The following is a 24,487-nucleotide window of genomic DNA, read 5'->3' as shown; positions in this document are numbered from 1 at the left end:
TAAATGTAGGTTAGTGAAAACTATTGTTAATATCAAAAGTCAAAAAATCTCAATATTCTGAAATATATAAGTATAAGATAAAGTTTGGCAAACAAAACATTTTGGGTTTGGATAAAATATATGATTTTTTTAAACCTTTTTTAATGCCTCTCTTTCAAAACACATTTAAAATATATATTATATACAATGAAATCTATATAAATAAAAAAAAACTTTGAAATAAAATGTGGTACATCAAAGAAAATATGTATCCATCAAAAACAATTAAGTAAAAGTCCTTATTTTGTTCCCTGGTTAGAACAAGAACGCCTCAAACATACATAAAACACAACATCAATAAAACTTTATTTATGTACTATATATAACAGCCATAACTGTTTCACATAGCAAGAAGAGTATTACAGTCTCCTCATGGACATACTATTAAATTAAATTAAATTCGAAAGCTTGTTGTTACTATCATTATTGTCATACTTTTTGGACATTAAGTACATACAAAAATTCAGGAAACATTCAAGAACAACACAGAAAACACTTTTGTAAGTATTAAAAACAAAATAAAGAGAAAAATATACAAAAATTTTAATTTATTAAAATAGTAGCATGATGTAGGCCTAAATAAATAATATTTACAATTACTAACACTATTGTAGTTTAAAAAAAAAACTTTTTTGGGCATTTTGTTACAAAATTATCAACTAAGATAATTTAATATTTCTCTGCAAACATTTTTCTCTCATTGTATGAATGTCAATAAACAAAAAAAGTACATAGTCAATTATTGTTATTGTTTTAAAGCACCTACTGACATACATAGGAAACATAACATAGGAAACGAGAATAATATTTTCTGCTGCAATTAAGTGATGTGATGTCAGATAATATCTTACAGGTTGAAGCATTACAGCCAGTCGAAAAACTAACCCTGGAAACATACAAAACACTCTAGAAGTAATTATGATTGAAAAAATATAAACGTTTGAGGGAAAATTCAAATTAAAACCATTTTTGTCACCCTACCTTATACATTTGTACACACCGTAAAACCTCGTTTATGTGGCCTTCGTTGATCTATATCTCCAGATAATATGGGTCAGATTTGTTTTAATGTTCACATAAAAAGTTTTAACTACTATATCAAGAATGTAACTATAAGTAAGGAAAATATTCACTTTTAAGTTTGATTAAATGTACAGTTCCTGCATAGATAGTAGAATTATGGTAGTAAAATGATTTTTGTTGAGTTTAAGAAAACACACCAGCTGACAAACTATCATAGCGTACATGTAGCATCAGCCTGACACCACTCCAGCTGAACTGTTATGCACCGCTTTTGCGTGATTGTGCTTCATTCAAACACCATACTTGTTTGAAACAGAAGAAAGTTTATCATAAATTATTTTTAAATGATGTGAAAAGTTATTTTTATATATTTTTTATGTCTTGTAAACAATATAGGGTATATATACTCAGTATTTTTGTAACAAATCTTAGTTTTTTATCGTAACAAACGGTTAGTCAGCTTATTTAAGGACGTTGTTTTGCTTATTAGCTTTTAACCCGGAATATATGGATATTTGACTGTCCGGATCGTCTTTGGTCCCAGCTAGTTCAGATATACGATGTTTAACTGTATTTTAATATTTTGCCATAGGCAGATGATGTATCACTGATTGCAAAATTATAGGTCTCAGATAAGAAGAACTCTGAAAATTAAAAGTGCAATGCAATTTCTTTAGACAGACATGGTGTTGTTTCTGGTGTAATTAAAAGAGTCTATGTTTTTTCACTACACTAACTATAGGTAAGCTTGTCATCCAATAGTGTCCTCATCTCTGTGGATTAGTAACGCCGGTTTCCTTCTGGCTAATATTGAGCTCAGATATGCATAACATAGCTTGCGATTATCTACGTCTATATTCATCACTGTATCTCTTTCCGAATCACTAAAAATCCATTGAAAAATCAAGTGCTTTAACTGGATCTTCGTAGCGTTTTGTAAAACTGTTTTAAGCATTTTAAAAATATTACCCATAGAAATTATTATTATCATTGTTGAATATGTTATATAGGCCCTATTCTCGGAATAGTAAACATACATTTTTATGTGTAAACACCTAGACTTTCGGTATACAGCCTTTGGGAAGAGTGATTTCGTGAATATAACGTAAGTCGATTAAAACGACAATGTGTAAACATGGTGCTGCCACATGTGGAAGTCTCAGAAATCTCGACAACATGGCGGACCCTCGTGATTAATCCGTATATATTAACCTTCGCGAACATCGAGGAATGTACTACGCGTACTGGTGTGCCAAACTGAACTTTATAATACTACAATTATCTTTTAATACTTTGTGTTATGATTTATAGTCATGAAAATAAATAAAAAATAACTTAAAAAATACGCATTACAATTTTGACAATCCTTACTTAACATTGAAATGTAGAGAAAGCGCAGCGTTATGTCATAGTGTAGAGACATAAGACATTGTTTGCCTGTATATATTTTAAACCATGTTAAATAAAAGAATATCGTAATAAAACTTTTACAGTTAAACATTAAATGTTGAAATTAAATGTATTACTTTAGAACATCAATACGCTTAGTATATCCCCCGGTGTTCACGAAGGTTAATATATACAGGTGCATATTACTTCACGTGGGTTCGCCATTTTGACGACTTCACTCGTGGCTATAGCTGTTTCTGCATTAATGCGTCTTTGAATTTTTACCTGTTAATTTTTATTTGCGTAATGTACAATTATATCATATCATTTCTGGCGCATACTAAAATTCCACACTGAACGCGCCTAAATAAGCATAGCCACGAAAACGCAGGCGATGATAATTCCGGTCTAGGGAGAAAAATCACATGTTCCGTATGGAGGCATTTACATGCGATACGTTCGGTACTCTTATTGTTTGGCTTGCCCTGATAAATAAAGAACATTATTTTGTTAAACAGAATTATAGCTACATTTTATAAAGGAGAAACCAATTTACCGTTTTTCCGTAAAATGAATACTTTTCGTATATTTATCACACTCGGCATTATTTTAAAGAATTATACGTTAAATTTTGCGTCCGAGATTCGAATAAGTTTATTTGCAACATAAGAACACATGAAATTCAACGCTTTGGCTTTCATGCATTTGTGGCGTAAATTCAAAGCTGTTATTGGCTCAGTTCGGATTCGTACTGTGAGGGTCGCAGGTTCGAGTCCCCGCGAGGAACCCATTTTTCTTTAGCTTCTTTTCAGTTTTTATGATACTTACGTCAGATATTAATCGAAATAATGGATAAAGAATGGTATTAATTTATGTTTTCACAAAAGGCATAATATGGCGTCATTATTTTAACAGGCGCATAATAATGGAAACTTGGGATTGCGAATAAAATTCCAAGATTATTGTAATTAAAGCTTACAATAGGAAATCGTATACAAAAATTAAATTCTTCCATCACTATTCAGTAATTGAATCCCATGTGCTGGTGTTATATTCGTCGTAAAAACTTTTAGTCAAGCCCTAAATCTACTGTTAACCCAGTGATGGCGAGTAGCCGACCTCTCCTTGTAAGTGTAATGTAACCGATGTACAAACTCGTGCAAATGCTAACAATTGCAGACACACGACTTTTAAAATCCAATATGTAACAATTAATAAATATTTGTTGCAAGTACTTGTGACAGAACAACAAATATATGACGAAAAAAATCAAAATTATCAACACGGCATATGAAACCCGGGAATAATAAGTGCAAGTGTATAGCTAATTGACACGTAAGTAGAAGTTGATTAGTATGCGACTTTTGAGTTAATGAAAGAACATTATTGAATAAATACTTCAAAATATGGCACAAGGGAAAGCATTGTGAAGTAGGTGCTTAATACATTTGGATTTTAAAAAATTCGCGCCAAAGAATGTAGGGGAGCCATTTCATTACTCTTTCGAAAACAAACGTATAGAGTAAAGAAACAACAAACGGAGGCACATTTTTTTTGTCTTTGAATCAGTAACGTAACGTGGCATGTGTTAATGTGTAGAATGTAACTTTTCGACATTTCTTCGAAAATTTTGCTGGAAACTGCACTTACATGAAAAATATGAAACTATACTATCGAGTATTAAGTGACTTCATGACATAGTTCTACAAAATAAAATTAATATAATTTAAATAAATAATTTCCTTCATGTCAAAATAATAAAGTTAAATATAACTCGGCTTAGCACAAAATTATTTATAGATTATAAATGGAACTGTAGTGTACATAAGTATGTTTTACTATAATTATATAAGTTACAAACCATTTTTAACACCTTGTACTTGTAATCAGTTCATACAATAATTCGTTACTTAAAATATTTTACTTAAAACTTTATCCATAACCAGTGAACAGCATGTGAAAACTAAATAATCCAAAAGGTATATTTTGCTTCGGAATGTGTGAAATAGAACATGTAATGATCTGCACATATTACAGCATTTTTCTCCACCTCATGCAAACCTATAACACTCTCCTACACAATAGTACAACTGTACACATATTTAGTACAGGAAATCTTATAGAGCAAATATTCAGGTGTCAAGTGGTCTTATTATTTCTTTACGCACTTTTCATTCTCAACTTTTCTAGGAAACAAACAAGTATTTACATGACCCCACACATACAACTGATGTATTAACTGTACATAAAAATATACTCCTTCGAAACCATGAAAATAATCATTCTAACTACTTTTTCTGAAATAAAAAAATTAATAATTTTTTCAAGGTTATATAATCATTAGTTATTTTTTAGGTTTTGGCTGTAGAAATATTTACTTTACAGTATAATTAACAAGTAATTTGTTTTTAAGTAAAAATTCATTCGAAAATAAAATTATACGTTATATTAACAAAAACATTTCTACGCAATATTTGATTCTTGAATTATTAATGAAAGAAGCTACATATACTTAAAAAATTGCGCGTTTAAAAATAAAATATTAGGCACACAAACGTGAAAAATAAAATTAACAGATTAATTTTCATTGAGTTTCGAATACAATAAAAAAGAGTAAAAATAATTTAATACAAAAATAGTGTTGCTCTTTAAAAAAAATTATATGTTTATAATCTTAAGTACCTTTTATTTTTTTAATATATGTAAGAAAGTTTAAAACAAAAATATATATAAAAAATAGTTTTTTTAGGATAATTCCTGTAAACTATGCACAAAAATTATTTTAACTAACGGACAGCTAGAAGAGGGTTTAACTTTAAATGTTATTTTTAATGGAATCCAACGGAAGAGAAAACGATATATCGAGGGATATCCCCCTCCCTATAAAATCGTGTGATTCTTTAATCTTTGCTAATTAAGCAGTAATGAAAATACATTGTGCGGTGACAAGCTAAGTTAAAATAAAAATAAATATTGCCCCCACACCACGTAAAAAGTAATTCCTAAGATAGTAATTTTAAGGTTAACCGTTGAAGTTTTTATATCAACAAGACAGAGCCCAATTAACGTTTATAATGTTTGAAGTTACATTTATATAGAAAACTTGTTTACACATCATCCACGTGTGTTTACACATTTAACGTAGAATCTTTCAAACAACACTGCCAGTGGAAGGCTTCATGTAGTTATGCCACTCTTTTGAAAAATTAAACATATTTTCGCGACTGAATCGACCATAGTAAAGCCTAAGAATGAAAATTAAAAGAAAGAATGTTTTATGCAGACACAAAATAATATCTTTATCAGCTCTAAAAAACAAATTGCACCCTCTTAAAATTAGGATTTAGTCACAAAAAAAATCCTGAACATGTATCATTTGTGAGATGGAAAAGTCATATATTAGTTCTTTTATATACACTTTCATCCTAATTAAGTAATTAAGTACATAATATTTCCCAAAATAACTTTAATTTACTCTTACCAATAGATGCGACATACTTTGATAATGTAAATGTAAAAACAAAAATATGTTGTGAATATAATAATTACCAAGGTTTTATAAAATGAGTATATTGAACTGCAACTTAATATTTCCTTGTGTTTACCCCTATAACTTGACAAACACATAAATAAGTACATATTCAATTTATATTCAATAAATTAACTTTCATTCCATTCAACAGTGTGTCAATTTACTCATTTTAAGGTTTGTACAAAATTAAAATAAAGAAAAATTAAACAACGCAATCCTTTTTTTTCTCCGGGAGGCCTTTCATATACCATACAAGCTTATCGTCCCAAATATGTAGCTACTTTGGTATCATGAAAGCAAATACTTAAGCAAATACAGAATACTTAAGCTAAGTCTCTCACTTTATACCTTCTCTCTCTTTCTCTCGAACATGTTTGTTCACGTGATACACGGATTAAGGATTTTACTGTTCCCTGGGAATGACATTCAGTTGCCCTTATCACCGTTTAAATATGTATTTTTTGGCCTCTAAATTATATTTCGATTTTTTGCTTAACCCGAAAATATCAAACCGAAAGCTACATTGAGCAGTTAATAGCCATGTTGAGCGTTTAAAATACTGGGTGCCACTTAAATCAATGACTTTACATAAGAGAGGTGTTTTTTAAGTAAGTACCGTTTACGAATTCTGCCGATGCAGCGCTGCGGTCGGCATTCCGCGCATGCGGGATGTGTACCTACGTCTGTTGGCAATTTACAAACGCCATTACGGAAACATTTGGCCGTGTTTACGTTTGTTTAAGTGTATTCAAAATGCCCGTCACCGATTGATAATCCCACCGACTGCAACTGTGAAATACGCGCTGCGATTCGTTTTCTTAGTGCTAAAGGCGCGAAAGCGGCTGAAATTCATCATCAGACATTGAAGTGTGTGGAGAAAACATTATGACCCAAGGAATGGTATCGAAATGGGTTGGAGCTTTTAAAGATGGCTGCACGAATGTTCATGATGAGGAACGAAGTGGGTGAACTTCTGACATTGCTGAAGACGTGTTGCAGAAATTAAACGATAAGATTTAACGATACGATTTCGTCGTTATCTGATGAGTTTCCCCGAATCTCATTGGTTGTTAAATCAAGCGGCAGACTTTTATGGGGATGGGATACAAATGCAGGTTGTACGATACTACAAGTGCCTTAATATGGGTGGGTTTTATGTAGAAAAGTTTGTGAATGTACAGACTGACATGTGAAAATAAAACTGTTAGTAAAATTCAACATTGTTATTTCAAAATAAAATGTTACTCAAAAAGTACATCTTAAATTATAAAATAATTTATTTTTAATAAAACTAAACCACGCTGTATCCTATAAACTGACAAAATCGAACGTCCCTTCTATAATTAATGTGGTTATCAATGTGTGTGTAAGAGTTTAGGGCATTTTGTCACAATACTTTTCCTTTGTTGCGCTTTCTCCTCCCGCACGGGCTAGGACAGCGAGAGAGCGAGAGAGAAAGAGAGAGAGATGACTATATGTGATGTCAAGTGTGAACGAGAATGAGCAAGAAAGCTCTCTCGCAATGATTTTGGTCCCAGGCTTAACTTCAAAGACTAGGCAGGGGTGTCATCCGTAGTGCCGTATCACAGCCCACAAGGTTTTTACTCAAAACAAGTATAGAACTTCAATGATTTCAAACAATGATTATACATTTGCATGTTGAAAATTAGCTCCCACTTGAATGAAGATATAGGCACGCAGTGTACTGTGAGGTATTTTTTTCCAATATGTCTGCACTTGAAATTAGATCTGCTACATGTCCAAATACGTTGTTTTTTTAATTTCTGACTGATAAGAATTACGCGATTTCTTTGATAGTAGATGTCTTTCTAGGCTATTAATATTGTACTAAAGTCACCTATGTGTACTGTAATAAGAATTTTTCCAACCATTTTATATATTTATATTTTTCTAAATAAGGTATTGCTAATAAAAAATTGAAATATGTAACACAAACGGGTGCTAAAATTTTTGAATCATTAATTTAACAAACTTCATATGTAAAAACATGATTGGGTTAGTAGTAATTAAATTCTATGATAAGAGTGGAAGTAAAAGTGTTTGTTTATTCCTGGCTTGTGGTTATAACAACAGTATTCCTTTCTATTCTCCTACTGGTTCGGTAACGCCTATTTAGCATGACACCCCTGATATTAACATAATTTTCAAGAACAAAAAGCCCATTTTTTCGGTTATAATTCAGAAATGATTATATCTTCCAAATCAAAGTACATATATTACAACAGGTTATAGCACGACATATTTACTTAAGATGTTCACCGTATCATACCTCCTTATAAAATTACCTTGCGAAACCATCTTCTTACCAAACATGTTTGTATCAATTATAACTATTCATGAAAATAATTCGTACATTCCATAGTATCACCACATTTACCAATCCACGAAAAAAAATTTACAGCCTATTTATACATAATTATATTTATATGTATACAATGATCAATATGACATACTATACATTGTAAATTTACAAGTTTAATCAAGTAATTACATGGTTTTATATATAAAATGTTGCTTACGTTCTAGAAAATGTGATTTTTATTTATCACTGGCATTGTCTCAAATTGTTTATACAAAAAGCACTACATAACACCAAATTTCAGTCTGATGTTCTTTTCCTGTTCTTTTATTCACACATTATAATTTCTTGACGATTATTTGTACATTAAGTCACACCGAGACTTTTCAATTACCTTGTATTGGTCAAAGTCCCAGAGAAAACTCCATCTGCGTTCTAACACCTTTTTTGAAACAATTTTTTGGTACTTCGATGTGCCACCTTCTTTTTTAAAATATATTTTTCTATACTTTATTTCAATTCATTACTTACGAGAACGCTTGTTGGTGAAGATAGATTACAATAGTTTCAGTTTTATTATGTACAGCATGAATTTTACAACATTTTTTAAGCTCGTATGGCAACACTTTTACTACTCGTTATTAAAAAAATTAAGTTAGCCATGTCTTCGGTGGGGACTAGCTGTAAATGTCAAATAAATTCAATATGCTGGTACAGATACTGTTATTTATATTGTAAAATATAAAAAATAATATATTCAATTAATCGGTGGGATGTTAAATTTAAAACCTAAAGGTTTAATTAAATAGAAGTAGATATTCACACCGAGAAAATTAATCTAAGGTGGCAGTCTGCAGTGCAATCACCCTTTAACATGAGATCTCCGTGTCGGACAGGATGTTGCGAACCGCCGCGCCTTGAACTCAACAGGAGATCTCTGTGTCAGACAGGATGTTGCGGGCCGCCGCGCTTTAGACTCAACATGAGATCTCCGTGTCAGACAGGGTCTTGCGAACCGCCCCGCTTTGGAATTAACAGGAGATCTCTGTGTCGGACAGGATGTTGCGGGCCGCCGCGCCTTCAACTCAACAGGAGATCTCTGTGTCGGACAAGATGTTGCGGGCCGCCGCACCTTGAACTCAACAGGAGATCTCTGTGTCGGACAAGATGTTGCGGGCCGCCGCGCCTTGAACTCAACAGGAGATCTCTGTGTCGGACAAGATGTTGCGGGCCACCGCGCCTTGAACTCAACAGGAGATCTCTGTGTCGGACAAGATGTTGCGGGCCGCCGCGCCTTCAACTCAACAGGCGATCTCTGTGTTGGACAGGATGTTGCGGGCCGCCGCGCCTTCAACTCAACAGGCGATCTCTGTGTTGGACAGGATGTTGCGGGCCGCCGCGCTTTAGACTCAACAGGAGATATCCGTGTTGTACAGGATCTTGTTAGCCACCGCGTTTTGGAATAAACAGGAGATCTCCGTTTCGGACAGGATGTTGCGAGCCACCACACTTTAGACTCAACAGGAGATCTCCGTGTCGGACAGGATGTTGCGGGCCGCCGCACCTTGAACTCAACAGGAGATCTCCGTGTTGTACAGGATCTTGCGAGCCACCGCGTTTTGGACTCAACAGGAGATCTCCGTGTCAGAAAGGATGTTACGTGCCGCCGCGCCTTGGACGGTGAACGGATGGGCTCGGCACTCGCCGTCCAAGTCCTTGGAAGGCGGCGCGCGGGAAGGGGTGACGCTGACGTTGACGTACGAGAAGGGCTGCTTGGCCAGGGCCGACGGGTCCAAGGGCATGCTTCCCTTGAGGCTGCCGGTCTTGTTGTTGTTGTTGTTGTTGTTGTTGGGCGAGGCGTGCTCGAGGCTGACCAGACTGCCGACGGCGGGCGGCCGGTCGGGCGCCGAGGGCACCGCCGCCTCGCCGCTGCTGCAGGAGCCGCCCTCTATGAGCGGCTGCGTAGAGCGCGACTCGGGCATGGCGAAGCTCGTCTCCCAGTCGGAGGCGGAGTTGGCGAGCAGCTTGTCCACGCTGCTGGTGGACGGCGAGGAGGGCACCTCGGGGGCGGGCAGCGGCACCAGGTAGTCGGCGGCGCGCTGCACCTGCAGGCACGAGTCCTCGTGCGCCGGCGGCCGCATGATGGTGGCGTCGCGCTCCGTCGAGGGCGGCCGTTGGAACACCGGCAGCGGCGCGCTGATCACGTTCGGGTCCTGCGGAGGGACGGACCGCGACCTTACGCCCCGCATCACCGCCTCGTCCACGAGGTTATAGTGGGTGTGTGCAACAACTGATTCAAGTCAAAATTAGAACGATCCCCATATTTCCTCGCCCATGTGGCTAGCAAGATACATTTTTTCTTTGTTATAATAAACTAGTTTCTTGTAAGTTGCCTAGGGCGCTGGTTGAAAAATGATGAATATAACAAACATTTAATTTAATTCAAACGAGGGGATGTATAAAAAATTCAATTTCTTTTAATATTGTGAAAGTTAAAAACTTTTCTGATATACATAAAAAATATTAAAAATTATACAAAAAATGGTTTTATTAAGAACCTATTGTAAAACTAAATTGTATGTTAATTGTCTATGGCCGTTAAACAAACTTTCTTGCTGGGGATTCGATTCAATAAACAACAGGATGGCAACCAGATTGGCGGTGCGATTCGTATGAAGGTGCTCAATCTAATGGAATACGCAACAACATCAGCAAGCTTTAATTCAAATGTGACTCAATATCCAATCGCGACCAATAATTTAATCCTGCCATTGGCGCTGGAAAATGAACGCAACCGTGGTTGGTAGATTCAGTTTTGCAAGTGGAGGCGAAGAAATCTTGCCAATCCTTTTTTATGGTTTATTTCAAGCTTCGGTTGTATGGTATATAATGCAAGGGCCACTCAAGACCGACCCCTCCCCCCCTAAATTTTCAATGAACTTTGAATGGGAGATCACCTTATATTGGTTGCACTTTGGTTGTGAAAAAAAATGTTTCATTTTAATATTTTCGGCTCTTTCATCTTAGCATGATAAAATTTATGCCAGTTATTAAATTTAAACATTAGAGTTTTAAAAAGTCATCAAAATCATTCGAGTGGCTTTCACGTCAACCTCTAAGAAGCAAAGAGACAAACTACAGTTGCGTGATAGCGTAGACGACAGCGCCTCGTCGGCCGCACCTGCGTGCAGTAGCCCAGCCGCTCGAGGATGGTGGCGAAGCTGGGTCGCTCGTCGGGGCTGGGGTGCCAGCACTGGGTCATGATGCCGTACACGGGGCCCGGGCAGTTGCTGGGGGGCTCCAGCCGCCCGCCGCTCGTCACCAGCTGCATCACCTCGCGGTTGGTGAGCCCCGTGTAGGGCATGTAGCCCAGCGACATCACCTCCCACAGCAGCACGCCGAACGACCTGCGCCCAAGCCAGACAGACGTGGCGGCAGTCCGCGCACGGGACCCGCGAAGCTTTGCACGCATTTCCGACGAGGATCGCAGGCTTTCACGACACATTGTCTGAAATTTTTTTCTGGGCTGCAGCCATGTCGAAGGCGAAAAATTTCACCGACGTTACCGCTACCATAAAGAAGGCGACTGGCTGAAAGGTCGACCGAAACTTCGGTGAAATATAGCCTTCGACGGCAGCTTAAACCCAGAAGCCAAGAAAGTTCACTCAAGTAGTATAACATAGCCAGTCCTGAAACAGGCGCCAGGCGGTGGATTGAGATTGTCGGTCCGCCATCTTGGATTTGTGACGTCACGGCGGCAAAAATTCCTCAAAATTCCTCAAAAATGACTCAAAATGACTCAAAATTTCCCGTTTTAAGAACAAATTTCCCGTTTTCGAGGGAAAAATTCCCGTTTCGAGGGAAAATTTCCCGTTTTATTCCTCAAAAATCCCAGCGGCTAGAAATGTCCTGATAGAGGCTTAAGCATCCTTAACTCAAGCCTCAGTTAAGCCTCTATCAGGATGTGACCTTGACCTTTGACCTTGACCCCGACGGCCATCTTGGATCCACCATCTTGAATGACGTCATTTCGTTTTCTCGAACATTCCGTCATTGTGTTATCGGCCATTTTGAATTATGACGTCACCGTTGCAATTTCCGTTACGGCCGCCATCTTTAAATTTATTATCCGATTTTAATGAAAAAAATTTAAAAATTATAAAAAAATTAAATAATAAAATTTTTAATAAAATATTTAAAAAACAAACATTTACGACACGGAGCTCGGAGTCCTCGGTTCAAACCCGACGAGTGCAATAAATAAAAATGGCGACCGATCCTTCCCCCGCGGTGACTGCAGGCATACTGACTCCCTCCACTTTTTTTTTCAAAGAATATATATATCGTCATCTAGTATGACGTCATGTCCGCCATCTTGTCCTCGTCTGCTGGAAGCCATCATCAGTGTATCGTCGGCGAGAGTGCGCTGACGCCAAGTTAGTTTAATTCTTATCCGCTAGAGTACAGTAATAATTTATTATTGCTGTGACACCCGACATCTTGTCATTTGGCCGCCAAATTGAAAATCCGTAATTATTTAGCTAGAAATTCGGGAAAAATTCCAAAATTCATTAAATAAATTTGATATCTATATACTGATTGATTAGGTCGACTAAGGTTCTTGGTACGATCTAGGACGATGCAAAAAAATTAAATATAACATCAATTTAACATAATAGTAACAGGTTCGAGGAATGAAACACCACAAGTTCTTTTACAAACATAATATTTATTACATAATTTCTATTCTACTACAGGATCATTTGCGAAAGCCAGCAATCTTATAATCATTTAGTTCCGCAGCGGTGTGAAATGACTAATTCTTAGCTCCAATCGGTTTATACTAGACAGAGTCCAGCCAGAACCTTTACAGACATAGTCAACCTCTTCTTGACAGAGTTTCTAGAAAACCGTTTTTAAAAGTTTGCTTCACATCGTTAGAACTGTAAATTACTGCAGCCGATGTCTTGAATGCACACTTCTTCACTTTGTCATCGAACGAATATGGCTTTCCATATATACAGTCCAACCACAAGTTATATTTCAAAGGTCCGTCTGTTGCTACATCATCAGTAAGCTGATTGATTATGTCCTCTCTGATATCATCAAGAAAATTACAAATGTCTTTCGACTCACCTAACGTATTTAAATAATAGTAGTCCTTCAATGTTCCACGAAATGCAGACTGCGCTAAGTAGAAGCCATTATCGTTCACTTGTAATGCGCCGAACACAGTCTTAGGTTTATTTTCCTGTTCAGACGTCATACCAATCGGTTGCTGCACATCGGTTTTCTTGCTTGTACGCTCACGAGCCTTCAACCTAAACCGAGGGGTCGAAATTTCTGCAGGTAGTTCAGCAGTAGGCACACGGACTTCACCTTTACAGTTTTTCGCATGCCATCGCAAATTATCAATTCGAGTAAACCATTCAAGACACTCATCACTTTGAAACTTCATGCGAGATGGATTCTTCGTGCATTTGCTCCGCTCATGTCTTCGTGCATCATGAGCAAATGCGAACGACGTATCACAGTAGCTGCAAGGATACCGTGGTGATGAAGACGAACCTTTCAGACCGGATCCAGATACTGACGTTGCCGCAGTTGCACCATCTCCAGGCATACTCTTATGAACATTAATGCATCGTTGTTGCGCTGAAACCTTTACTTTCTACCGAACAGAAGGACCTTTGCATGCCTTCATGTGCGTTTTCATATTATCTTTTCTGGCAAACTGCTTATGACATTTCTCACAATCAAACATTTTACGATATAGGTTCTTGGCACATTCTCTATTCTCATGTCGTCGAGCATTGCTGTTGTTTGAGAAAATCTTGTCGCAGTAACAGCACCGATGTTCGTTAGTTGTTGTCGATTTGGCATCCATTGAAGTCTCCATTGATGACGAACCAGCGTTCGTCGAGTTTCCCTGTGCAGCCAGCACTAGTAGCATTAAATTCTCTTCTGCTGGCGGTACCACGTCTGTTGAAGTCTCCTCCAGTGTTGACATCGACGTTGCCAACGGAATCTGCTCCACCATCGTCAACGCTGACGTCATGGTTCCCGCAGTCGATGGTACAACCTCCATCGAGTTCGTCGTTAAAGTCGGTAAAGATGCCATCGAGTTCGCAAGAACAGGTAATTACGTGATTAATACACCAGATGAAACAAACTAGGTGAACCTTACATCGACGACGTCAGTAACAAACTAAGCGTCCTGCTGTCTAGGACTCGCTTATATACATGCACCGTATGGAATAATACGCTAGTCAAATCAAGAACCATTAACAATAATACTAGAGTCAAAACAACATTAAAAATAGAAGAAACATCAACGAAAATACAGCACTTTTGGAAGCACCGGCAACGAAAAGGCAGCACATTTGGAAGCACCGACAAAGAAAAGGCAGCACCGCCAACGAAAAGGAAGCACATTTGGAAGCACCGACAAAGAAAAGACAGCACATTTGGAAGCACCGACAACGAAAAGGCAGCACATTTGAAAGCACCGACAACGAAACGGCAGCACATTTGGAAGCATCGACAACGAAAAGGCAGCACATTTGGAATCACCGACAACGAAAAGGCAGCACATTTGGAAGCACCGACAACGATAAGGCAGCACATTTGGAAGCACCGACAACGAAAACGCAGCACATTTTGGACGCACCGACAACGAAAAAGCAGCACATTTGGAAACACCGACAACGAAAAGGCAGCACATTTGGAAGCACCGACAACGAAAAGGCAGCACATTTGGAAGCACCGACAACGAAAAGGCAGCACATTTGGAAGCACCGACAACGAAAAGGCAGCACATTTTGGACGCACCGACAACGAAAAGGCAGCACATTTGGAAGCACCGACAACGAAAAGGCAGCACATTTTGGACGCACCGACAACGAAAAGGCAGCACATTTGGAAGCACCGACAACGAAAAGGCAGCACATTTGGAAGCACCGACTAAGAAAAGGCAGCACATTTGGAAGCACCGACAACGAAAAGGCAGCACATTTGGAAGCACCGACTACGAAAAGGCAGCACATTTGGAAGCACCGACAACGAAAAGGCAGCACATTTGGAAGCACCGACAACGAAAAGGCAGCACATTTGGCAGCACCGACTACGAAAAGGCAGCACATTTGGCAGCACCGACAACGAAAAGGCAGCACATTTGGAAGCACCGACAACGAAAAGGCAGCACATTTGGAAGCACCGACAACGAAAAGGCAGCACATTTGGAAGCACCGACAACGAAAAGGCAGCACATTTGGCAGCACCGACAACGAAAAGGCAGCACATTTGGAAGCACCGACAACGAAAAGGCAGCACATTTGGAAGCACCGACAACGAAAAGGCAGCACATTTGGAAGCACCGACAACGAAAAGGCAGCACATTTGGAAGCACCATCATCGAAAAGGCAGCACATTTGGAAGCTCCATCAACAAAAAAAGGCTAAAAGGAAGCACAAGTTAGGAGATCTAAGTCTTAGTTAGAAATCAGAATACAAAAATAAAAACATTAAATTCTTATAATTTAAATTATTTATTTTATTGCTTTACATTATACAAATGCAAGTAAAAAAACCCATTATTGTATGTAGCCAGCATTCCTCAGTTCCTTGAGTATGAAGGATATTTCTTTGATGCACGAATAGTTTCCTGCACAAAGCGAACCATGTAGAAGTCTTAGCCGGTCAACCAATATGTTTGGATCTTTCCATGAAGTGTAATCATTCTCTTCTACCACCATCTTCCTTGCACCTTTATAATAAATATTATGATCTCTGGTGTCTTCCGTTTTACCACCAACCTCAGGGTAACTTTCATGTTTGAGATGGTGATCATCACAAGCTTGATCAGATTTATTTAATATATCACGTCGTTTCCATCGTTTCGGTCTCAGGACACCGCCACATTCTTCGATCTTGGCAGCTTTAGGTGCTTCATCATAGTCTATGTCTTTGTCAACAGCCTCAGAGTCACTGTAACAATCACCGTAGAAGGAATCGTCTTCACCCAATTTACCGTAATAATTCGATGTTGATGATGTTGAAGTGTCTTCATCGTCTTCATGCTTCCTTTTTAGGAGTCCATCATTTTTACAAAGTAGGAAAGATCTACTTGAATTCGGCTGGAATATATTCTCACTTTTCACGTTAAGGATTCTTCCATTGTCTTCATTCTTCCGTAAATCATCATCCTTCTTCAATTTAAGTTCTTTGTCGAGATCGGAAGAGCCAAGAAAATTATTGTCGTAATGCAGATCACTCTTCCTGGCTTGTACAAGAACTCTATCTTTGCTCAACAATGATAAGTTTACAAGCTAGCAGAAACTGTTTATGCATTTTTTTTATTTTTTTATTTTTTTATTAATTTTTTTTTATTTTTAAATATTTTTTCTTGTAATTTAATGATATCAAAGAAAACATGTGGTGGTTTTCTCTGTGTGCTTCCGATTAATCTGGTCAATATTATGATGGTTTTTCCCGTGTTCTTGCAATCATTCCTGTGGTTTCTTCAAGTGTTTCTGTCTATTCTGAGAAACCGCTCTTTGCATGGATTTTTTTTGGTTTAATGAGACATGTTATTTTATTTGGAGTTACATTTAATTCGATAATGTCTGCTACTAAATCAAAACTTGCAATATTTTTATCAGGTGGAATTAACAAATATCATTATTCAGTCAAATTAATATTACGCCATGAGACATCTGTGGAGCACCAACATGCAAGGCGAACTTCCTTTTCCTTGGAGTCTAGCGAAGCCATCCTTCTTTTGCGATCGTTAGTGAGCATCCCGCATCCCGCATAAAAGAACTAAATATTATTTACCTGCAAGCAACATGTGGCGACATCTGTTGTTGAAAAGCAGAACTACATGCATAAAGTACTTTTGCATGAGATATATTAATTCTCGCTGATGAAATATGAAAAAATTTCTATTTAAGTATTGAATCTAATTTAAAACACTCAATTGGTATCTGGCATTAGTCTCAGTAACTAATATGAATTCCGATTTGGGATCTGACACTGTATCGAAAGAACATAGGTGTAAGTTTTGCAGTAAAGAGTTTATCTTGAGAAAGAATAAAAGACAACACGAGAAGAATGACTGTGTTAAAAATCCACTGCGCAATATGATAAGTTGTGTTCGATGTAGCAAGTCGTTTACGCGGAGAGAGAGCCTAAAACGACATGGCAGAACTTGTAGCGCCAAGCCTGCGTACAAGCTAGAGGACAACGATGAATATACTAGCCTAAGGAAGAGTGATCTGCATTACGACAATAATTTTCTTGGCTCTTCCGATCTCGACAAAGAACTTAAATTGAAGAAGGTTGATGATTTACGGAAGAATGAAGACAATGGAAGAATCCTTAACGTGAAAAGTGAGAATATATTCCAGCCGAATTCAAGTAGATCTTTCCTACTTTGTAAAAATGATGGACTCCTAAAAAGGAAGCATGAAGACGATGAAGACACTTCAACATCATCAACATCGAATTATTACGGTAAATTGGGTGAAGACGATTCCTTCTACGGTGATTGTTACAGTGACTCTGAGGCTGTTGACAAAGACATAGACTATGATGAAGCACCTAAAGCTGCCAAGATCGAAGAATGTGGCGGTGTCCTGAGACCGAAACGATGGAAACGACGTGATATATTAAATAAATCTGATCAAGCTTGTGATGATCACCATCTCAAACATGAAAGTTACCCTGAGGTTGGTGGTAAAACGGAAGACACCAGAGATCATAATATTTATTATAAAGGTGCAAGGAAGATGGTGGTAGAAGAGAATGATTACACTTCATGGAAAGATCCAAACATATTGGTTGACCGGCTAAGACTTCTACATGGTTCGCTTTGTGCAGGAAACTATTCGTGCATCAAAGAAATATCCTTCATACTCAAGGAACTGAGGAATGCTGGCTACATACAATAATGGCTTTTTTTACTTGCATTTGTATAATGTAAAGCAATAAAATAAATAATTTAAATTTTAAGAATTTAATGTTTTTATTTTTGTATTCTGATTTCTAACTAAGACTTAGATCTCCTAACTTGTGCTTCCTTTTAGCCTTTTTTTGTTGATGGAGCTTCCAAAAAATGTGCTGCCTTTTCGATGATGGTGCTTCCAAATGTGCTGCCTTTTCGTTGTCGGTGCTTCCAAATGTGCTGCCTTTTCGTTGTCGGTGCTTCCAAATGTGCTGCCTTTTCGATGTCGGTGCTTCCAAATGTGCTGCCTTTTCGTTGTCGGTGCTGCCAAATGTGCTGCCTTTTCGTAGTCGGTGCTGCCAAATGTGCTGCCTTTTCGTTGTCGGTGCTTCCAAATGTGCTGCCTTTTCGTTGTCGGTGCTTCCAAATGTGCTGCCTTTTCGTAGTCGGTGCTTCCAAATGTGCTGCCTTTTCGTTGTCGGTGCTTCCAAATGTGCTGCCTTTTCGTTGTCGGTGCGTCCAAAATGTGCTGCCTTTTCGTTGTCGGTGCTTCCAAATGTGCTGCCTTTTCGTTGTCGGTGCGTCCAAAATGTGCTGCCTTTTCGTTGTCGGTGCTTCCAAATGTGCTGCCTTTTCGTTGTCGGTGCTTTCAAATGTTCTGCCGTTTCGTTGTCGGTGCTTCCAAATGTGCTGCCTTTTTGTTGTCGGTGCTTCCAAATGTGCTGCCGTTTCGTTGTCGGTGCTTCCAAATGTGCTGCCGTTTCGTTGTCGGTGCTTCCAAATGTGCTGCCTTTTCGTAGTCGGTGCTGCCAAATGTGCTGCCTTTTCGTTGTCGGTGCTTCCAAATATGCTGCCTTTTCGTTGTCGGTGCTTCCAAATGTGCTGCCTTTTCGTAGTCGGTGCTTCCAAATGTGCTGCCTTTTCGTTGTCGGTGTTTCCAAATGTGCTGCCGTTTCGTTGTCGGTGCTTCCAAATGTGCTGCCTTTTCGTTGTCGGTGCTTCCAAATGTGCTGTCTTTTCGTAGTCGGTGCTTCCAAATGTGCTTCCTTTTCGTTGGCGGTGCTGCCTTTTCTTTGTCGGTGCTTCCAAATGTGCTGCCTTTTCGTTGCCGGTGCTTCCAAATGTGCTGTATTTTCGTTGATGGTTCTTCTATTTTTAATGTTGTTTTGACTCTAGTATTATTGTTAATGGTTCTTGATTTGACTAGCGTATTATTCCATACGGTGCATGTATATAAGCGAGTCCTAGAAAACAGGACGCTCAGTTTGTTACTGACGTCGTCGGTGTAAGGATCACCTAGTTTGTTTCATCTGGTGCATTAATCACGTAATTACCTGTTCTTGCGAACTCGATGGCATCTTTACCGACTTTAACGACGAACTCGATGGAGGTTGTACCATCGACTGCGGGAACCATAACGTCAGCGTCGACGATGGTGGAGCAGATTCCGTTGGCAACGTTGATGTCAACACTGGAGAGGACTTCAACAGACGTGGTACCGCCAGCAGAAGAGAATTTAATGCTACTAGTGCTGGCTGCACAGGGAAACTCGACGAACGCTGGTTCGTCATCAATGGAGACTTCAATGGATGCCAAATCGACAACAACTAACGAACATCGGTGCTGTTACTGCGACAAGATTTTCTCAAACAACAGCAATGCTCGACGACATGAGAATAGAGAATGTGCCAAGAACCTATATCGTAAAATGTTTGATTGTGAGAAATGTCATAAGCAGTTTGCCAGAAAAGATAATATGAAAACGCACATGAAGGCATGCAAAGGTCCTTCTGTTCGGTAGAAAGTAAAGGTTTCAGCGCAACAACGATGCATTAATGTTCATAAGAGTATGCCTGGAGATGGTGCAACTGCGGCAACGTCAGTATCTGGATCCGGTCTGAAAGGTTCGTCTTCATCACCACGGTATCCTTGCAGCTACTGTGATACGTCGTTCGCATTTGCTCATGATGCACGAAGACATGAGCGGAGCAAATGCACGAAGAATCCATCTCGCATGAAGTTTCAAAGTGATGAGTGTCATGAATGGTTTACTCGAATTGATAATTTGCGATGGCATGCGAAAAACTGTAAAGGTGAAGTCCGTGTGCCTACTGCTGAACTACCTGCAGAAATTTCGACCCCTCGGTTTAGGTTGAAGGCTCGTGAGCGTACAAGCAAGAAAACCGATGTGCAGCAACCGATTGGTATGACGTCTGAACAGGAAAATAAACCTAAGACTGTGTTCGGCGCATTACAAGTGAACGATAATGGCTTCTACTTAGCGCAGTCTGCATTTCGTGGAACATTGAAGGACTTCTATTATTTAAATACGTTAGGTGAGTCGAAAGACATTTGTAATTTTCTTGATGATATCAGAGAGGACATAATCAATCAGCTTACTGATGATGTAGCAACAAACGGTCCTTTGAAATATAACTTGTGGTTGGACTGTATATATGGAAAGCCATATTCGTTCGATGACAAAGTGAAGAAGTGTGCATTCAAGACATCGGCTGCAGTAATTTACAGTTCTAACGATGTGAAGCAAACTTTTAAAAACGGTTTTCTAGAAACTCTGTCAAGAAGAGGTTGACTATGTCTGTAAAGGTTCTGGCTGGACTATGTCTAGTATAAACCGATTGGAGCTAAGAATTAGTCATTTCACACCGCTGCGGAACTAAATGATTATAAGATTGCTGGCTTTCGCAAATGATCCTGTAGTAGAATAGAAATTATGTAATAAATATTATGTTTGTAAAAGAACTTGTGGTGTTTCATTCCTCGAACCTGTTACTATTATGTTAAATTGATGTTATATTTAATTTTTTTGCATCGTCCTAGATCGTACCAAGGACCTTAGTCGACCTATTCAATCAGTATATAGATTACAAATTTATTTAATGAATTTTGGAATTTTTCCCGAATTTCTAGCTAAATAATTACGGATTTTCAATTTGGCGGCCAAATGACAAGATGTCGGGTGTCACAGCAATAATAAATTATTACTGTACTCTAGCGGATAAGAATTAAACTAACATGGCGTCAGCGCACTTTCGCCGACGATACACTGATGATGGCTTCCAGCAGACGAGGACAAGATGACGGACATGACGTCATACTAGATGACGATATATATATGCTTTGAAAAAAAAAGTGGAGGGAGTCAGTATGCCTGCAGTCACCGCGGGGGAAGGATCGGTCGCCATTTTTATTTATTGCACTCGTCGGGTTTGAACCGAGGACTCCGAGCTCCGTGTCGTAAATGTTTGTTTTTTAAATATTTTATTAAAAATTTTATTATTTAATTTTTTTATAATTTTTAAATTTTTTTCATTAAAATCGGATAATAAATTTAAAGATGGCGGCCGTAACGGAAATTGCAACGGTGACGTCATAATTCAAAATGGCCGATAACACAATGACGGAATGTTCGAGAAAACGAAATGACGTCATCCAAGATGGTGGATCCAAGATGGCCGTCGGGGTCAAGGTCAAAGGTCAAGGTCACATCCTGATAGAGGCTTAACTGAGGCTTGAGTTAAGGATGCTTAAGCCTCTATCAGGACATTTCTAGCCGCTGGGATTTTTGAGGAATAAAACGGGAAATTTTCCCTCGAAACGGGAATTTTTCCCTCGAAAACGGGAAATTTTTTCTTAAAACGGGAAATTTTGAGTCATTTTGAGTCATTTTTGAGGAATTTTGAGGAATTTTTGCCGCCGTGACGTCACAAATCCAAGATGGCGGACCGACAATCTCAATCCACCGCCTGGCGCCTGTTTCAGGACCGGCTATGTTATACTACTCACTCATGCCTTTTCATTGCTTTGAGCTTTGTTATCACAATCATCTCCACGACTGTGGGCCAGTGAACCACCAGTTAGCCGCAGAGACCGAATCAAATCGACCCACCCAAAAAAAAATGGAATTTCTGCAAAGAGAGAACCACCAATTGGAAAGCAGTTCTACACAGTATGAACATAAAAGAATATTCCAGTTATAAATTTTAGTAGTATCAACTGTGAGCGTTGAAGACTGTTGGTTCTTGGTCATAATTAAATAGAAACACTAACAGTTTTAATCAAGCATGCGCGAGTACTGATTTGTTGTTTTCTCGCGTGCAGGGCTACCTAATAAAAATGGCGACTCCTGAGCGTAAAGCGTTTTATGTTCTGCAATTTGCTAAGAGTGAATATGTAATTTAAGTTCAAACGTGCGTTTCTTTTAAATTTTTATAGTGATCCCCCATGTGGCAAAACCATCCTCCGATTGTATAGGCAATTCGAAACTGCATAGTTATTTCTTACTGGCCACCATGTTCACCTGACATAACGCAACGCGATTTTTTTTCCCTGTGGAGCTTCATTAAAGATCTTACCTACATTCCGCTGCTACTATATGAATTTCCGGAGTTGAGATACAGCATTGAAGAGCTTCCATTACTCCGGACGTGTTAAAAAAAAGTGTGGGAAGAATTGGACTTTAAGGTTGGTTGTGTTTTCGTATAACTAAAGGTTTACATATTGAACGTCTGTAAGAAGATCCAGGTTAGCTCACCTTCAATTTGATGAATGATTTGTTATAAATAGTCTAAATTTAACTGTTTTAAAATACCACTGAAACTGGGAAATTATTTTTGGAACAACCTGTAACTTGTACTCTGAATTTTATCGTGACAATAAATAAATCCCCGAAACTTCCGGGTTTTCATCAATTACAAACAACTGCAATGTGGTACCACAGTTACAGATCTTTCGCCGTGCTGGATTAACAATTTTGCTATATTAACGAACGACGATATAGTTTTTAACGGGAATACCAAATAAAAATTAATATACAGATATTGGTATTCAAAGCCATTTGTGATCACCTGCTCAATGGAAAGATAAAAATAATAGATGTATGCTGGTCTTCTTAAAAAAAAATTCATTACGGAAATGTAACCGCCCGAAAACAGGAAATGCTGTTCTGAAATAAAAACCGATAGTAACGACAAACGCTGAGCGAACTAAGAAGGGGAAAAAACGCTGACAGCGCAGTAATGTTACCTGGCGCCCATGGCAACATCCGGAATCCACTAAAAAATTAAAATATTAACGTGAGTGGCTCGATTGGTGCTGGATTAAAGAATGTACCGAACAGTACATAGATGGACAAACGATCATTCATTGTAATATGTTCTTATGGAAGTCAGATTGTGTAAAACTAGTTAGTGAAACAGTATTAAAAATGTTCAGAAACCTTTATTAATATTTTCTTTTAAACAATTTTTTATCTTATGATAATTGTTTTAATATAAGGATAATTTTTTTTAATAACGAAACATATTTACTATACTCAGGAAAGTCCTGATTTTTATAACGCTTTGTTTACCTAAAATCTAACTCAATAATAAAATAAAAATTTATTTTTCAAATATAATTTTTTCATCATGAAAGATGACATTTCTCCTAATATTTATATTTAAAGTGTTTCTTTAACTTAAATGCGGCATAAAAAAACTAAATAAAAGTTATCCAAAGTCTGATGGAAATTTAAGTTTCTCTTTTTTCAGCACTGTTACTTTTTATTTATGGAACTTTTTGTTATTTTCCTTACCACAACTTAAGTTTCTCTAATTTTTTAGTACCTGTAGACGCCCTTGTTTCCAAGCAATTTTATGTTAGTAAACATTCTGTAGAAAAAAATAAGCGTTTAAATAAATCATAAAATTGTCCATTAAATGACAACTGTTACAACACATGCGGTTTTATTTAACTTGGTTAGCGCTAAGTATTTAAAAGGAAATATATCTTACAAGTAAAAGTTAAAAAAATTGAAAACATTTGCAAAAATAATGAATGTTTAATGTGAAACAAGCAGTTGTTAACGACTGCGTGCTGTACTCAGTTTCGACTGTTTATAATGGGACCATGAGTGTCCAGTGTTTTTAAATAGTATGTACTTACGGACACCTACTATCCATAACTAAAGAATATATTTGTAAAAAAAATGTTGCCAGCTCTTTTCTCATGAGACAACGCAAAAAGATTTTGTTTAAAAGTCACACGATCAATCTATTCCTAATCACCGTCGGTTATCCTTGGAAGAAGGCAGGAATGTGCTGTCGCGGAAATTTCTTTTAAGACCTACAATTTCTTTTGTACATTTATTAGACGTATAAGTCATGTTTTAAGTCAGCGTAAGCCATGTAAACTACCTAAAAGAGATTACGATTTCATTTCAAGACATCGAGATTTCTCTA

The 24,487-nt window shown here is 37.9% G+C and overlaps 1 protein-coding gene across 1 annotated transcript in view; it reads right to left on the bottom strand.

Annotated features, from left to right (window-relative positions):
• Nucleotides 1-328: 328 nt before the first annotated feature.
• The window catches only part of LOC134536568 (leukocyte tyrosine kinase receptor), a 311,306-nt gene continuing 287,147 nt past the window's right edge, over nt 329-24,487 (bottom strand). The window contains exons 22-23 of the mRNA XM_063376323.1: nt 11,485-11,710; nt 329-10,516 (exon numbers count right to left, since the gene is read on the bottom strand). Of these exons, the coding sequence (XP_063232393.1) occupies nt 9,929-10,516; nt 11,485-11,710 (814 nt within the window). The 3' untranslated portion in view covers nt 329-9,928. The remainder of the gene's footprint in view (nt 10,517-11,484; nt 11,711-24,487) is intronic.

This window comes from Bacillus rossius, chromosome 1 (assembly GCF_032445375.1).
Source record: "Bacillus rossius redtenbacheri isolate Brsri chromosome 1, Brsri_v3, whole genome shotgun sequence".
In the NCBI taxonomy this organism is placed as follows: Eukaryota; Metazoa; Arthropoda; class Insecta; order Phasmatodea; family Bacillidae; genus Bacillus; species Bacillus rossius.
The sequence above is the reverse complement of the archived record's forward strand: the minus strand, read 5'-3'. Positions and strand labels throughout refer to the sequence as shown.